The sequence below is a fragment of the Cebidichthys violaceus genome, unplaced genomic scaffold (genome assembly GCF_023349555.1).
Source record: "Cebidichthys violaceus isolate CVI_PGR_0920_01 unplaced genomic scaffold, fCebVio1.0.p SCAF_12, whole genome shotgun sequence".
In the NCBI taxonomy this organism is placed as follows: domain Eukaryota; kingdom Metazoa; phylum Chordata; class Actinopteri; order Perciformes; family Stichaeidae; genus Cebidichthys; species Cebidichthys violaceus.
Genome location: NW_027176285.1, coordinates 15,268,321 through 15,285,360, shown reverse-complemented (window position 1 = coordinate 15,285,360; position 17,040 = coordinate 15,268,321). Strand labels below are relative to the sequence as shown.

General features: G+C 43.5%; 1 protein-coding gene across 1 annotated transcript in view; it reads right to left on the bottom strand.

The window, feature by feature from the left end:
• garnl3 (GTPase activating Rap/RanGAP domain like 3) overlaps nt 1-17,040 on the bottom strand; it is a 55,331-nt gene that overhangs the window by 10,075 nt on the left and 28,216 nt on the right. The window contains 20 exon segments of the mRNA XM_068705653.1: nt 4-23; nt 509-995; nt 1,072-1,098; nt 1,268-1,351; nt 1,354-1,381; nt 1,641-1,715; nt 3,973-4,095; nt 4,525-4,640; nt 4,729-4,835; nt 4,969-5,014; nt 5,181-5,289; nt 7,259-7,362; nt 7,466-7,564; nt 8,156-8,231; nt 8,411-8,437; nt 8,589-8,652; nt 9,095-9,159; nt 10,297-10,415; nt 11,821-11,920; nt 13,429-13,503. Of these exon segments, the coding sequence (XP_068561754.1) occupies nt 4-23; nt 509-995; nt 1,072-1,098; nt 1,268-1,351; nt 1,354-1,381; nt 1,641-1,715; nt 3,973-4,095; nt 4,525-4,640; nt 4,729-4,835; nt 4,969-5,014; nt 5,181-5,289; nt 7,259-7,362; nt 7,466-7,564; nt 8,156-8,231; nt 8,411-8,437; nt 8,589-8,652; nt 9,095-9,159; nt 10,297-10,415; nt 11,821-11,920; nt 13,429-13,503 (1,951 nt within the window).

Here is a 17,040-nt window from a genome sequence, read left to right as displayed (position 1 = left end):
CACATAGAGGCGAGCGTCCTTCCCTGGGAAACCAAACAAAAGCCACTTCTGTTTTGCATGAAGGTTACTCTTAATTTGCAGAGTCCTTTTTTTAGCATCCTCCCACGGCCAGACAATGGCGTTGTGCTGCAGGAGGATTACTAGAAGGCTTCTTCAGGCTCTCTCTCTCTCTCTCTCTCTCTCTCTCTCTCTCTCTCTCTCTCTCTCTCTCTCTCTCTCTCTCTCTCTCTCTCTCTCTCTCTCTCTCTGAAGCTTAATCAAAGCCCACACACAGTTGTGACAAATGTTTGCGCTGCCATCACATAATCGCCATCAAAAGCGAGTCAACCCTGTTCGTCAATATTAGGGTTAGCTAATCATCTGCCGGCTAATTAATTACATGCTCTTCTGCTCGAGGCAAACGCGAGAAGAATCCTACAGCTGTTAATAGACAGCGCCTTCTTGTATGTACTTGTAGTTCTGTATGTTTAATTAGTGATTTGTGTCTTTCTGCATGTCTGTCTATAGCCCTCTCCTCTCTGAGTCAATCCAGTCCTGCAGGACAAACATGAACACACACACACACACACACACACACACACACACACACACACACACACACACACACACACACACACACACACACACACACACACACGCGATGGGGATTGGTTCTCTATAGGTCAGCTCCCTTAGATCACAGCCAGAGATCAATGTGTTCACTGGGCCAGCGGAGGTGGAAATGGTAAGTATGTACTCAACTCCACAGCGAGAGATGACAGAGATGATATAAGACGGAGCGATGGGGATAATAGGAGAAGATGAGCTGTAAATACTGTTGAAATGAGGGGATGACAAAGCGTGGTTCCAGGGGGAAGCAGTCTCTGAGGTGTTTTGTGGTCTCGGCCCACCTTTGTCAGCCCTGGTGATAAGCAGGTCCTGAGGCTCGAGAACGTGCACCTGCTTCACCACCATGGTTCTGTCAAACACCTGGACCGGGGGCACGGCCTGCGTCTCTGAGAACACAAACGCACACAGCATAGTAAATAGACGGTTCAAATCGGAAGGTTGAAATATATATAAAACACTCACCGGCGTTGGACAAAGCTGGATCAGGGCCTGAAAGAGGACAACATCATCATCATCATCATCATCATCATCATCATCATCATCATCATGCTAGCTGTCGGCCTTGGCATTCTGCTGAGTGCAGTATTGAATGGATATTGACGGGTGGCTTTATTTTAGAGGGCATGGGGCGATAGATATCGACGAGGGGTGACCTCACCATCTAGCAGCATGACCCCGGCCGCGTCGGTGGCAGCCAGCAGAGACTGACCCCAGGAGTCGGCACACACGATCTCATAGGGAAGGTGCTGCTGAACGACTGGGACTCCCATGGCTGCAACATACGAGCAGATACACACACACACACACACACACACACACACACACACACACACACACACACACACACACACACACACACACACACACACACACACACACACACACACACACACACACACACAAACATGTAAGTAAAACACACATATTGGAATTAATATCCACTTGCTTTGGCAGAACATTGTTTTGTTTTAAATGAGGAATCTGGACTTTTTTTTTCCGTGCAGTGAAATGAGTCAGAGACGTGCTCTCACCTCTTTTCTGCACAGGCCGGTGGTAACGAGGCTGGTTGGGGCGTCTCCTCTCACAATGGTCTTCAGCTTCAGAGCCTAAAGACAAACCGTCAAATCAGATGTGACACAACAGAGACATCTGCCAATTCTGTATGCTTTCCAGCAGTGCTGGACGAAGTACTCAGATCCTTTGTTAAGAGTACAAACATGAATAAAACGATGTAGAAGAACAGCAAAATGTACTTAACGTTTCATAACATATGCCATAATTAAGAGTGTTAATACTGATCCAGCAGTACAACATCAAATGTAGCTGTTGAGGTGAAGCTAGTTTGAACTACTCCAAAGACAGTTATTGTTGTAATATTTAGTCCTGTGGTTTCCAACCTAGGGTTTAGTCTCCCTCCAAAGGGTCATGTGATACATCTGAGGGGTCGTGAGATGACTAATGAGGTCGGATGAAAAGAAAGAAATTAATTCTGCTTCATAAATTTGATGAAATATTGGATCATTTACCACTTTGGGCCCTGAACAGATTTCATCTTCAATACGATTATGTATTTTATAAGCCTCTGATGTGCTTTATAATGCAACATCTTTATCTGGAAAGTAACAAGACAAACGTAGTGAAGTCCTTTTAGTGGAGTAGAAGCATAAAAAAGATACTCAAGTAAAGTACAAGTACCTCAAAGCTATATTTTAGTATAATGCTTGAGTAAATGTACGTCTACTGGCATGTTCAACATGTGTCCCTTTAGGCAGAATATTGAACCAGCCTCCCATTGTTTATTCCTGCATATTTTTCCATGCATATCCGAGAACTGTGACGCTAGCTGACAGAGGTGGAGAGGATCTGGACAAGCAGCCTGGCAACAGTGCAAAGTATGATTAAAGTATCATAGTACATTCAATAAAAAGGTACAATTCCTCGAGATAAAATACAGTTTGCACAAAAGCTCAAGCAACAACCATCTGATCAGATTGACAATTTCCATTTCAAGCTGCACAGTCGAGCGTTTCTATTTACATATCTGCATAAACAGGCAATCTGGAGATAATGAAATCAATACCAGCCAACAGAACGATGGTTTGGCAGAGCAGCGGACTTTGCCATCCACAAAAAAAACAAAAAAACATATTTTGACCTGATCAGGAATCCACAAAATCATTCTGTACCATGCGCATCACGCACCGAGGGTCAGTTTAGTCGAGGACAAACGCCTCGTCTCTACAAAACTGGATAATCAATGAGTTGACGCGCCTCCGTTCCCTTTTGTTTTTCACGCTTTACAGCACAATGTGTCGATGCCTCGGCTTCTGCAGAGGCAGGCTTTGCAAAATGAAGATAACAAGCAAAGGAAACACGAGACGCAGGATACCTTCGGTGGCACAAACATGCATCTTAACGAGCTAATTCCAAAAAAAAAACAAAAAACTCTTTTCTTTCCTTCTTTGTGTTTTCAGACTTTTGTTCCTGTATAATTGAAGTTACGTCAGCAGCCAGGACAGAGGTGTAACGATGATTACATCAGCCCGGTAATGACAGAACTGTGGCTCAGCGACCTGGTTCTACAGCGTATCATTTCAACCCTGGCCCTCCTGATAGCAGGTGTCCGGTTCACTCAGCTGTCTGTCAGGAATTACGGCTCTTAAATGACCTCATGCTAGCATAAAGATCTTCCTGAAGTGAGAGCGGCTACGTTTTTAAAGACCTCTGCTCCTTCAGCTGCGATCGCGGTTTCTTTATTTGGCTCATCATGGTATCAAAACTGAAAAATGCACTAGCGCTGGTACATACAGGTCTATAAGGGTCATTAATCTCCGACTGATTTGGCTTCGTATGAACTTTAAAATGTAGTTTTGCACAAAAAAAAAGGACTGAGGACTAATTACAATGACTTAAAACTCTTTCAATATGTGAAAGGCATGCAAAAATTGTTCGAAGACGGAAAAATATGAACCCATTCTTGACCAATGATGCAGTAATGAAACTGTTAAAAGATTGAGGCAATTGCGAAAAAGGTGAATACGATCGTTATACATGTATGTATAAAACTATACTCCGGACCAGTTAGATCATAGCTTAATGTTAGGTTCTGATATTATGCTCAATGATACCAAACATCTGTGTTTACATATGCATGTTGCTTTAGGTCTCTTACAGTAGGTGTGTTTGTGTTTGCCCATGTAGGCTTTTTATTTGTCTGGGTGTCCATCCTGGTTTCCATGTGTGTGTGTGTGTGTGTGTGTGTGTGTGTGTGTGTGTGTGTATAAGAGGGTGTTTCTGCCTTATTGCTGCAGAGCTCTGGGCGGTTGGTATTGCTGTGTTTGTGTATGTTAATTACTTCCTTACCTGCCCTATTCTGACAAATTCGGCCTGCCGTGCCTCCTCCTTCTTGCGCGCCGACTTTGGAGACTCGGGCAGCACGTCGCTGAAGGACCGCCGGTTTAACATGTTCTGGGGAGAAAAAGGAACCTAAAACGTGGAACACCGACACCAACACACACATGTGCACAGGGGGGGAGAAAAAGAAAGCAGAAAGGGGTCTTAGAGGCTGACCCTAGCAGGGGGGGTGAGAACAGCAGCAGTGAAACACACAGCGGGAAGAAAGTCGTGTTAGGAGCAACAGTGAAAGGAGGGGGGGGGGGGGGCAAGAGAAATAGGAACAAAAGTGATGTGGGGAGAGAGAGCCCTGCTCAGAAAGTCAGCATTGCAGCAGTATCCAGTCGGTGTGGTGCAGTGTGCAGAGGCAGACCGAGGGCTGCAGTGGAACACAGCAGAGCACAACTACTGCTGCTGCTGCTGCTGCCAGTGACTGAAGTGACGAGGCGGAGACATAAAAAAGGTACGCTCGTCCAAGACTGAACAAGACACCGGACCGGAGGGTCAGCAGTGCCGCTGTACCTTGTGCAGGTCAGGCATGAGGTCTTGGTAGAGCGAGCGGATCAACATGTCAAGGGTCCGCTGGCGCTTCTGGGCAAACGTCGGCGTCTCCAGTGTGGCTTTCTCTCCATTGATTACTGCAAGAGGTGAAGCAAGATCAGACGGGCAATACGGACGACGCATTTATTGGCCGTATCCTAGTGCAGTTTTGTTTTATTCTCTTACATTTGACTAATAAAAAGTCCCTGAATTCTTGGTGATCAGTAAATACAGGCGGAGACGGGAGAGGGGGTCCAAACAGTGGAACGCTCTCCTCTGAGAAAATCTTCAACCTGCGACAAAGAATCAGATATGTAGCATCTCTCTTCAACCCACAAATAATGCAGAGCACATCCCACAGTGCAGTAAAGTCAAGAGTTACAAAAGCAGTCGTTACAAAGCCTGGACTGGAATCAAAGCACTCACCTGTAACTGTCATTCTGGCTATTATACCTAACTAATGCAAAAATATCTGGGAGGTGAAGTAAAGGAAACACCGATTACGTAGAAGACACAATAGCAATCCACGTATCGTTGTGGCGACGCAGGGCCGACGTGACATCATGTTCATCGGTTCTGAACACGTCGCTGATTACCACTTCATTTCCTCTGACGATCAACGTCCGAGCGAAGGATACGGGTGAAGTGCGATCGGATCATAGACGGTTTGAAGGACGACGATGCGTCGTCCCCTTCCTGGAATACTATGGTGACAATGTCATTTCCAATGTGTCTCTTTCTCTCCACCTGCCAGAGAGGAAAGACCAAAAGAGACACAAGATGAGGAAACAAAAGCCGACTTTACTTGAGCACCCCGGTAATGTCTTTAAACCTGGATTAATTGATTTTATGATCACTTAGGGGATGAGCAACAAACTGTGAAGACAACACGGATAAATAATCACCTTATAAAGTGGTTACGACAAACGTCACACGGTTGCCTCTTTAAACATCTAGCAGACACTGAGCAGAGTTAGCATTCAGTGTTTCATTTTGGTAAACTGGCACCGCTACAACGGAGGTGTGACAGTAAAGCTGGAGACCGTTAATCCAGAGCAATGAGCTGAAAGACGCTAAAGCGCGGCGTAGAGCTTACGTGAACCATATAGTTCATTAATCATTTTCTGTAGGTTCGTCAGTATAAGCGACACCTTTTAGATTAGATGACATCATTCATCGTTTTTACTATGAACAAATATAATATTAATCAAAGCAGCTTTAAAGTCAATGAGTCTGCATCGCTATGTTGATGAGGAGCTGTGTAAATGCTGGGGACATAGTGTGTGTGTGTGTGTGTGTGTGTGTGTGTGGAAGAGGATGTCATTTTAATATTTTCCAAGCGCTCAACTCCACAAACACCTTAAGAAGCAGTGATAATTTCAACTCTTTCATCTCAAAACTTCAAAGGCAGCGGCATCGAGGACATCCACTGCACTTCGTTTCGCCGTCTCTAGTTTGATTTTCTTTTTTTTTTTTTTTAAATCATATTCTCTTTACCACACATCCTCTTCCCATCAACGACACATTCACGTATTTTCATGGTCTGTGACGGCAATGCATGATGGCTGTTGTGTCCATCCAGAGAAAGACATCTCAAAATCTACGACTTGCTGGCATGCAGCACCGTCGAGCAAAAATCGACCATGTCCGACTCTTCAGTTCATGACAACGCACCCTGAAAACCTTAAAAACCTGTATTCCCATGGTGGAAGCATAGTCCTCAGGGGATGAACCTATCCTCAAAATGTTTTTAGGGACCACTTAATATCTCTTATAGTGCCACTGTCCAGTCACAATTTCCATTTCAACACAAGAAATACCAAAAACAAAACGTTGCTGTGAAATCTGATGAGCACATTCATGCCACCCAGAGGATGAACCATTTCTATTTTGGACACTGTGAGCCTACTTCTATGGCTACAATCAGGCCAAAATGTCAACTTTGCACCCGAGGCCTTTTATTATCTAAGAGACAGTTATAAAACTATCTCTGTACAATCGTGCCCCACAGAGGATAAACCCTTTGTGATTTTATTCAGCTTTTCTTCTAGCAATACCCTCAGGATGATTTTTAAGCCCCACTTCCAGCAATACGATGCACATTAAATGCTAAATTATCGGGGCGATTTTCACACCTTTGGGATGAGATTATCACTACAATAAATCACATTCTTTCTTTTCGTTTTGGTCTCTCAGGAGAATGGGAGTCAAGCGACGGACCAGCAGCCACACTCGCAATGCAGTACGAGCACAGAGCCTTCCTCGTGATTGACCGCCAGACCGTCTTTTTTATCTTAAGAAGAAATCCAATTATGTGTCAGATCTGCTAAGCGGCAGCTCTTATAATTCATAATGACTAATATTGACATTACAGAATGGAGCAATAACATCCGTTCTTCTCCTTTTCTTCCTATAGTGAGGACATTTGACTGCTTCCTATTACTGCACTGTTAAAGTAGGGTGTTTTCTCTGCTAAAGACAGGGAGATGAAGACCTGTGTCTGCTGCACACTTAAAGTACGTCATTAGCTGTGCATGTATTTGGTCATAAACCAAAGTATTGGAGAGACTAAGATTTGAACAATTCATCCTCTGGGGATCCTGAATGTCTGCATCAAACGCCAATCCATCCGGTAAGTCAGATGCTCCACTCTGGGCCATAGTGGCTGACTGACAACGATAACATCTCTATGACAGCTACACATACAGACACCCACCTGCTGTTTGTTCTCTTTAGAGTAGGGCAACATGGTGGACACATGGAACATGAGCTCATGGCCCTGATACACTGTGTAGATGGACTTAATTCCTGTAGTGTCATCTGCAGGTGAAAAGAGACGGAACAAAGATAATTGGCATATTCAATAATCCTTTCAGTTTAACATGATATTGTTCTGCCTTTCAGCAGACGAGAGCTCTCTCACTCTTGGTGTCGAGCCCTCCGCGGTATCCTGCCCATCCCTGCAGTGTGACGGAATCCCCCAGCAGACCGAGAAACTTATCGAAGCTCTCGCTCCCCGTCTCTGAAACAAAACACGGGACTTTGGACCAAGGAGATATCTTCTTCTTTTTTTTTTTTGCAGCACATTCCGTTTTGATACAAGGATCGTTTGACATTTTGGGGGAAAATAACCCTTATTCGCTTTCCTGCCGCGAGTTAGCCGAGAAGATCAAAACAACCCTCTCACATTTATACACGAAATATGAAGCACCAGCAGACACTTAGCTTAACTTAGCACCGCTGGAAATAAGGGCAGAAAAAGCTAGCCAGGAAGCTATCAAATCCACATGGCTAAACCTCTATAGCTCACTTATTGAAATGATATCTTGTTTGTTCAATCTGTACATGAATAACATATAAGAAAGACAGGTTATTGGAGTCATATGCTGGACTATTTCTTGGCATAGCGCAGTAAACAAATGAGACATAACATGTTAATTAGTGAGCTTCAGAGGTCTTTATGCTAAGCTAAACTAAGCGGCTAACGCCTCCAGCTTCACCTTGAACCGACAGATATGACATCATTATCAATCTCGTCACCCAACTCTTGGCAAGAGAGCGTATTTCCCTTTCATGGGTTTGAACGCCCGAGAAAAAGTTAAGAGAGATTTACCGTTGCTGAACATCTCGTCATCTGTGAGCTGTCCGTCTTTGGCAAACAGGACGCCGAATTTAAAGTTGACAGAACCCTACAAAAACATGGCTGGCTTAAAATCTTGAAATTATACAAAATTCACGCATTTATATTATTAACTGTAGTTGGACCAGATACAGAATCAATAAAGAATACAGCGTGCATCTGGTAGGATATACCACACAAATCAAAGAATAAGCTAAACTGTGCGATGAGAGCGGTGTCATCCCATACCTCCTGTTCCTCCAACACCAGCAGATCCTGAGGAAAGAGGACATGACGAATATTATTCACACTGACTAGCACTCCAGCCTGAGGATATTATGCGGTTTAGATGCTGCTGATCAGGCCTGGCATGAAATGGACCCGTGCTACATTTCATTCAAGAGCTGGCCAACGCTCTGAATCTCACCTTCTGAATCTCCGGGTTGAGGATCTCCCTGGGGCCTTTCTCAAACCTGTCCATGTTCATTGCACTGGGAGTAAGGGAAGGAGGAAGAGAAGGGAGTGGAGGAAGTAGTAATGAAAAATGAGCAAGACCCGATACAGGGGACTTCTCATCCTGCTTTGTACCATTTGTCCTCATAGAGTCTCAGCGATGACGCCGCTCAGACAGATAAATTCATAATCTTCAATCTCCTGTTTCATGCATCTCGTTATATCCTGTTGACCGTCACTCACGACATTTTTTTAAATAATTACAGCTCGGTGGCAACCATGTTTGTGCCTACACAACAGTAAACACAGTTTCAAATGGTGTTAATAATTGGAGGTCCTGATTTTGCTGACAGTCACATTTATATGCAAGTCTGTATGTCTCAGAAGCAGCACGACATCCAACTTTAATAATTCTCATACAGTGTTTTGTAAAGAGTGGACTAACTGTGCCGTGTTTGAGCTGCAGGCTGCACGTCTCACCTTAGGATGGACTTGACTGATAGTGTTTTGGTCGGGCTGTAGGGGAGGCTGATCTTCAGAGTGCCCTGAGAGAACAACGATGACACAGATCGGGGATTACAAACTCGTTCGCCTCTTCTCCGAGGAATCACTTACTGGAACCTGTTGCTCATTTTTAAACATCATTTTTCAAATCATTCGTAGAACGAACACAGAGGACCAAATCAAACCAGATCAGTTCAAAGCCAAACAAAGTTGTTCTGCTCAACAACAACAACAACATCCTGTACCAGTTAAGAGTCTGGCAGAAACAAGACAAATCAATGCGACCAGGCAGCGGAGGTGCACCACCCTAATCAGGTTCCAGATAAGGCTGGAGGCCAAAATTAAATCCAAGCTATCTTGGTCGTGAAGCTGAGTCACCACACTGCAATAATGAACATGCATCTATCACACACACACACACACACACACACACACACACACACACACACACACACACACACACACACACACACACACACACACACACACACACACACACTCTGTTCTTCAAAAGTTTCAGTTCCTTCCCCTCTGTTTGGGGAGGATCCTGTGAGGCAGTAGTAGAAAGTAGCTATAGGTATAATAAGTACAGTATGAGGTACTTGTAAATTACTTGAGTATTTCCATTTTACTCTTCATTGTACCTTCACTACGGAAATATTGAAATGTTGCCCCTATAAACTCCTCAGATGGTTTCATTTAACCGTTAATAATCTCACGACCCCCACGGTTTGTATTGTGACCTTTTGGAGGGGGCCTGACCCGAAATGTAAAATGCTAGAACCGGTACTTTTAGTTTTGACTCTTTAAACACATTTTGCTGTACTTGCATTTAAAGAGGTCCCGTGGCGTTTTCTTGTAAACAAACCAAAGTTTAAGTTTACATTCATAAAATCCATGAGGTCTAACAAATGTGTCTGCAATGAATGCATTTCCTTCCTCGTAAAACAGTTGCAAGACCGATTCCTAATCCGGCCGTTATTCACATCCATGTTTTCTTCTTCCCTGCTTTATTGCATGTGTGAAAGCAAACAAAAACAAAACCTCACAGGGAACCGTTGAGCTGAATTTTGAATGCAGGACTCTATCTTGTAATGGAGTTTTGCTACGTTTACAAAACTAAAGGGTCTGAGTACTTGTCCCCTCACTGCTGTGAGCTGTCCAGATGGTGAACTCACCGTCTTCCTCCAGAGGACGGCTCTGTACTGAGGAACCCGCTGGTTGTTCTGGTCCGAGAGGACGACTGACAGGTAGAAGGGGTTCTTCTCTGCATCTGTACCCACATAGTTCTGGTGGACTGGGGGAGACAAAGATGACACACAGATACAATGACACCTATGCCTCTTATGTGTTCAACACCTTGCCGTCTTGGCTCGTCTTTCTCTGCCCTCATACCTGTTCTTTCATTATTTTCTGTATCCCTTTTCATTCATCCCCCCCCCCTCCACAGGCACAGACAAAGATCTCCACATTCGTGCCTCTGCGTCTTCGGTTGACAGGGCAACGTCTTCAGAAACAATGCCGAACAGACCTCCAAACCCAATTAGACACAGGATCTCTGCCTGAATTGCTGTCCTTCTCTTTGTCCTCCTCTGAAGCTTTCTTCTCCTCTAATGTTTTCTTTATTCGACAATATACAATGTTCTCTTTTAGCTCTCTTTATTCTTCATTAACCATGTTCTATGCTTCAGGTGAGGTGACTTTGCAAGGTTTGGTGTTGCAATTATGTACTTATTAGTTCAGACAGTTTGGACTTTTCTGTGTGTGAGAAGAAAGCACATTAATCAATCAGGATTTGTCTTCCTACCTAAGACAAACAAGGACAAACCGTTGCACTATTCTTCACCTGATCATTGAGGAATTGAGAATTCAAGTCCTTGTATTGGATGCTTCATTAGACAGGAAGCGGTAGAATAATTGGCCTCGAGTTCATAATGCGTTGTATGATGCAATCAGCTCTGCTCAGGCTGTGAGGCACAGATGGCTCAGCTGCAGGTCGAGCCAGCTTTCTGGAGACATGGCTCATTTTAAACTGTCCGTGCCACGCCGTGATTAGACCCTGGCAGGGGGACGAAAGGCATTTCTTGCCGTTCAACTTTCCTTTACAATTATAAAAAAGAAAAAAGGTAGAGAAACAAAAACACGGACAATGATCTTCTGTGCGAGCCTGAGAACAGGCAGGGCGTTGATGAGGATGGCGAGATGATGAGGGGTCAGAAAGGTGAAGGAGGAGGTGACCCCTTCTAAAGTATTTCTCTTTAAACAATCACAGGGGCCGCTTTCAGGAATGGCTCCTGCTAGCCTGCTGCAGAGCACCGGGCTCATTTAAGGCGCCAACAGTCCGATCTAAATTGTGTTATCTGTTGAAGGCAAGCTTTGTCTGGTGGAGGTGGGGTGGTGTGTGTGTGCTCTAAGGGCGTCCTCCCTGGGCGGTGTATGGGATTAGAGTGCGGTTGAGACTCTCAGTGGGGATATGGTTGGATGCTAACAAGTCTTGGCCTTGAATGAAGAGCAGTGCAGCGTGAGGACAAGGCTGACTTCATAAGATAAGAAGTGTCCTGTGGACCAGGGAAGACATTCAGAGGATGTTTGATTTCTGCAGCTCATAGGCTCTCCGTCACCCTAACCCTGCATCTTTCTCTCTCTACTCCATGTGTCCATGTTTTTTTTTTTTTTTTTTTTAAACATAGAGCAGCACTGACCTTTTCCCAGGAAGTATTTAAAGAACCATCTGGTGTGGTACTCTGGATTCTCCAGATGGACATCGGTTCTCCTCCAGGTTCCTGGCGTGTAGTCCAAAGCCTGTTTGTCACACACACACACACACACACACACACACACACACACACACACACACACACACACACACACACACACACACACACACACACACACACACACACACACACACACACAGGTCTCTTTGCTGTTATTGTTTCATCATGATGGAAATAATCCATAAAGCAAAGGAGTGAATCACATTAGGATTAGGAGACTTTGTCGTTTGTGGAAACTGACATAAAAAGCAGCAAAGATGATCAACCATCTATCTATTTAAAGTAAATATTAAGGGTGTGAGGAAATATCGATACACTTGAGTGTCGTGTTCCTCTATTGAATCTAATGTATATGTGAGGCAGATACCAATATTGGTGCATTCATCAACAGAAAATACAAGTTAAGTGTCTTTAACCAAAGCACGTTTTTCTCTGTTTTTAGATATTTTCAGATATATTCATATTTTTGAGCCATAGGCACAGTATACAGTATCAAACATCCTGATATTTCCTTTTGTCTGTTGGCATATTTATAGCAACTAAAAGCAACTAATTTAACAAGCCAGTGGTTCCCATCCTTTTCAAATTGTGACTTTGTGTAACCCCTAATCACCGGTGGCATATGTTCATTAGTTGTGAGCACAACACTGAGCTCCAAATGTCTCACATTGCTGATTTGAATATTTTTTTTACCCTTTTACTTGTTTGTTTTTTTTAAGTATCCTGTATTTAAAAATGAAAACTAAATAATAGGAGAAAAGTCAGATAAAAACAACTGCAATTGTCCATCACAGATCAATAGTCCTTCTTTCCTATCCCATTAGCCAGCCAACACCTCAAAAAAAGCAACTATTGTTCATCACACTGGCAGCTGCACAAGGAATAATTCAGCCTGTTGAGAAACTCAATACAACTCTCGTGTGTACGACAAATATGAGCAGGCAGGTGTTCTCTTACGCGTCTCTTTTCAAGGGTTTAATCGGCCTACCGGCTCCTTTGTTCTCCACTGGTTCCCTCGACACCTCAAGACTAACAGTCGAAGCATGTAGCTCCCCGTCAAACCCCCAAAACGCAGTTTTATGTGCAGATTAAACAAACAAGACAATGTGATAATGAGTGAGCTTTAGAGGTGCTGGTTGACGGAGACAGGCTAGCCAATCTCCCCCTGCTTCCAGTCTGTATGCTAAGCTAAGCTAAGCTAAACTTGACTGAGCTAAGCTCTTGGCTGTAGGTTCATATTTAGCAAAGAGAGTAAGATGGATCTTCCAATCTTACTCTCAGCAAATATATCCCAAAAAAGTCAAAGTATTCCTTAAATAAATTAAGAATCTTTTGATAATAATGTGTGTTCATCTACAGCACCATCTTTAGGGGTTTTCAGGACAATACAAAGCAACTCTATGGCCTCAAAACTATTATGACCATCGTTACAGATAATTTGTCAATTTACTGAGATTGGTGAGAACAAGATGTAATGTTGAGTGGATTGGGGGGATGAGTGTGTGCAGAAAAGTGTGTTATATTGTATTGTACCTCATCCGACGAGCCGTTCTCCACCCTGAAGCGCCCTGCCCTCTGGATGGCCCCATCTGCGTCACTAGAAATTAGCTGGGAGGGAGACAGAGAGACGCAGAGAGAGGCAGACATGTTTAAAATTAGACATGTGACAAACCACGACCTGTGGCGACCAGTAATAACCAGGTCATAAATACACGAGCGCCGACTATCATCGCGGACGAAAAAAAAAGAGGAACCAAGGCGGCGGACGCATCACCTCCATGTGACAAGAGCAGCACGAGTCCAACAAGTACATCTGTCCTCAGCCTTTCCATGTAGGCTTATCACCAACGTCTCCACAATTCTTAATCATCAATAATTACTCAAGTCTTTGCAATGATTCCTCCAACTCACTTCACCGTAAAAAGAAAACGTATTCTTCTTTCTTTTTCGCATCTGCCACCCTCTACTTATCGTCCCAATTATCTGTCTCCTGCTGACTCACTTCTCTCTGCTGCAGAATAGGAAGGGACAGAATGTCTCCCCTATAAGGACATACAAGTTACAGAAAGAGGAGTCAACAGATTCACTGTTAGCTATGCTAGCTGCAGCTCAGTTTGTTACAGAAGTTTGTTATTTGTGAAGTGGAGCCGATGCTGACATAAATGTCTGAACTTGGTGTGACTGAAGCATGAGTGCTTTGTTGCTTTGACACTAGATTTGCCTTCTTTTCTCCTCATTGTGGACATCTACCAAACCCCCTTTAATCTATTCCTCTTCACGTCCCCTTTCCCCTTTTTACCCCCCCCCCCTACTCCCAACACCATCACACTGACTGATGCTTTGTTGCCAGGCAACGGATCGCGGAGTCTCTCCTCCCTTGTCTGCGTTTCTCCTCCTGGCTCTCCTCTCTGCGTCTTTGCCCTCTTCTCTCACCGCCTTGACTGTCGTGCTCTATTTTTTTTTTCTCCCCTCGCCGACAGAGGTCTCTGCTCTGTCGACATCTACATTTTAAAAAAAAAAGAAAAAAAGAAAAGAGAAAAAGTTGGCCGTGTATCCCTGCACACACTGCGATACGTCCAGATGGCGTGACATGGTCTGAAGGAGCCAAGCAAGAAGAGGATGAAAAGGAAGTTCCTCGGAGAGAAGGTCTAAACATGGAAAGCTGCTAAATGTACCTCTTAGTGAAACTGACTTTGAGGAAGTAGACGCAGTGAAACTAGGGCCGCAACTAAAGAGCTTATCGTCTAGATTAATAGTTTAGTTCATCAAATGTCAGAGTATATATAGATAAATAACTATTTTCCTGCATTGCAATTTGAAAAATGAGTTTAACAATTAGTCGCTTATCGAAACAGTTGGCAGAATATTCTTCTGTGGGTTTATGCAGCTCTAAATGAAACAGACATTCAAGCCTCCACCAGTGAATGGATTTACATGCACATGTGGTCTCTGATGGAAACCCAGGTTTCTGACCATCCTCTGCCACGCTCGCAGGTGTGCCATCCACTGAAGTTATAGTTTCACTTTGTCAGTAAAACAGCAAATATGGTGTTAAATAATGACCCTTATTATATTACATTATGAAGTAAATAGTGATAAACATGCTGAAACACAGGAAAGGTCTGAGTTCAGTAACGCACGTCGTTCAGTAAACTGTGCTGCGGCTCAATTTCCATTTCCAGTGATGAGATGGAGAAGCTGCCGTCATTGTCAACTGTTGAGGTGACAGAGATAAGTGGCCGAGATGATCAGAAGACTGAATGCTCTAATGATCAGGCATGAAGGGATAGGAATAACCAGGTTTCTCATTTTCCATGTAAACGTCCTAATTATGATCCAAACCAGGACACGTAAATGTATTCAGGTAAAACCCTTGACATCATTAAAGTGAAGTTTTGCTGCTCTTACAATCCGTGCACAATGATATCTAAAAACCAAAATGTGAATGGCCGACACGACCGGTACAAAGCTGAAGTGTTGATCGGCGTGGAGAGCGGGTGGTGTGTCCCTCTTCAGCGGCTCGTTAGATCACGTCAGACGGAACAATAACGAGGGAAAGCGATGAGAGAGCACTTATCGTGGAAAGAGAGAGACGGCGAGCGAGGGTTAAAGTCCATTCAGAAGATTCCTGTGGGCCGGTGAGGATGAAAGGCGAGAGCTTTACGTTCCGAATAAAATCATTAATAACTGTCATGCTGACTTTATTGTTCATGCTAAATTAAATCTGATACGCGGCGCTGCAGCCGGGGGGGGGGGATTAGAAAGCTCTCAAATGAGATTCGGCAACTTTAGCTCGACTGGAGTTTGATCTCAAAGCGGCGCATAAATAAAACGCTTTGTTTTCAAGTGACGGCAAACATTTAAACGGACAACTTGTTAAAAGACGCCGCTGCATATCAGTTAACTGTACTTTCACATAACATATATTTATGAGCACTTTTTCAATAATCGTCCATCGAATAGACGAAGACGAGAAAAGAAAAGCCACACGAAATAAATTAATCCTGACAAAGAGCCTTTCTTCTTCCCTCTGATTAACTTAAATCACTAAACTTAAATGTTTCAACCCAGGTCTTACAAAAATGTTTCTGATTGTATCTTACCAAACAAAGAGGCCCTGCAAAAAGAAATAAATATTTTCATTTTCAGTTAATCTGCCAATTATTTACTTGACTAATCTTTTGGTCTAATGTCAGAAAGAAGTAAAGAATAATCACGAGGTGACATCTTCAAACTGCACGGCTCAAAACCCAAAGACGTTCATTTTGTCACAAAAGACAAAGAAATGCAGCAAATCATCACAAGTAAAAAAAACCCAAACGTTTAGCATTTTTATCTGAAAAATGACTTGAACTATTAATTGATGATCAAGTCAGCCAATTAACTGATTAATTTACTAATCGTTTCAATTGAAATCGTCTCTCAGGGGAATCTTATCATGAAGATATGATTATATTGAGTTATTTACTAAATTCTGTCCAAATTAGCGATTCCAAACAAAAACATGTCTATTCATACAGCACTGATTTCAACCACCCACACAAGTGAAGCACCGTCTGCATTTCCTCCCCTTGGTGTACTGTATATAGTAAGATAATACAATCCAGCCAAGCATGTTTACTGCAGGTGTGAAGCTCTGATAAACGAGGTTTCTGTGCAATAATTGGCTGCAGTCTTAGGAGAGGCTGCAGGAAATACTGCCTCCTCTTCTCTCGCATGCATATTAATAGGCCTGAAAACAAATATATTTTCTACTTACTTCCTGGTGTGGCGGGGTGTGCCAGTGTTTATGTGCGAGTTAATGAGCTTCCCTTTAAAACCTGCGCGTGTGCGCCCGAAATTGGAAAGTAAATGTCGACGCTGTGGGCCTCTATCTTCCTCCATTTCTCCTGCCTCCTGCAACATTAACTGTCCAATCGCAGGATAATGGAGGGGAAACCAATGCAGCGTTCACACGGAGCAACGCGCCACCTCCACGGTGCATTTGTGTGTGTGTGTGTGTGGAAAACAGAGGGAAAAGTGACACCTTCTGTATTAAATGTGAGTTTAGGTAAGTGTTTCTGCGGCTGGGTGTGAATAGGCTTTCTTGCTGTTTTTTTGGGGGCGAAAGAATGAAAAATGGCAGGAGAAAGGAGCCATTACTGT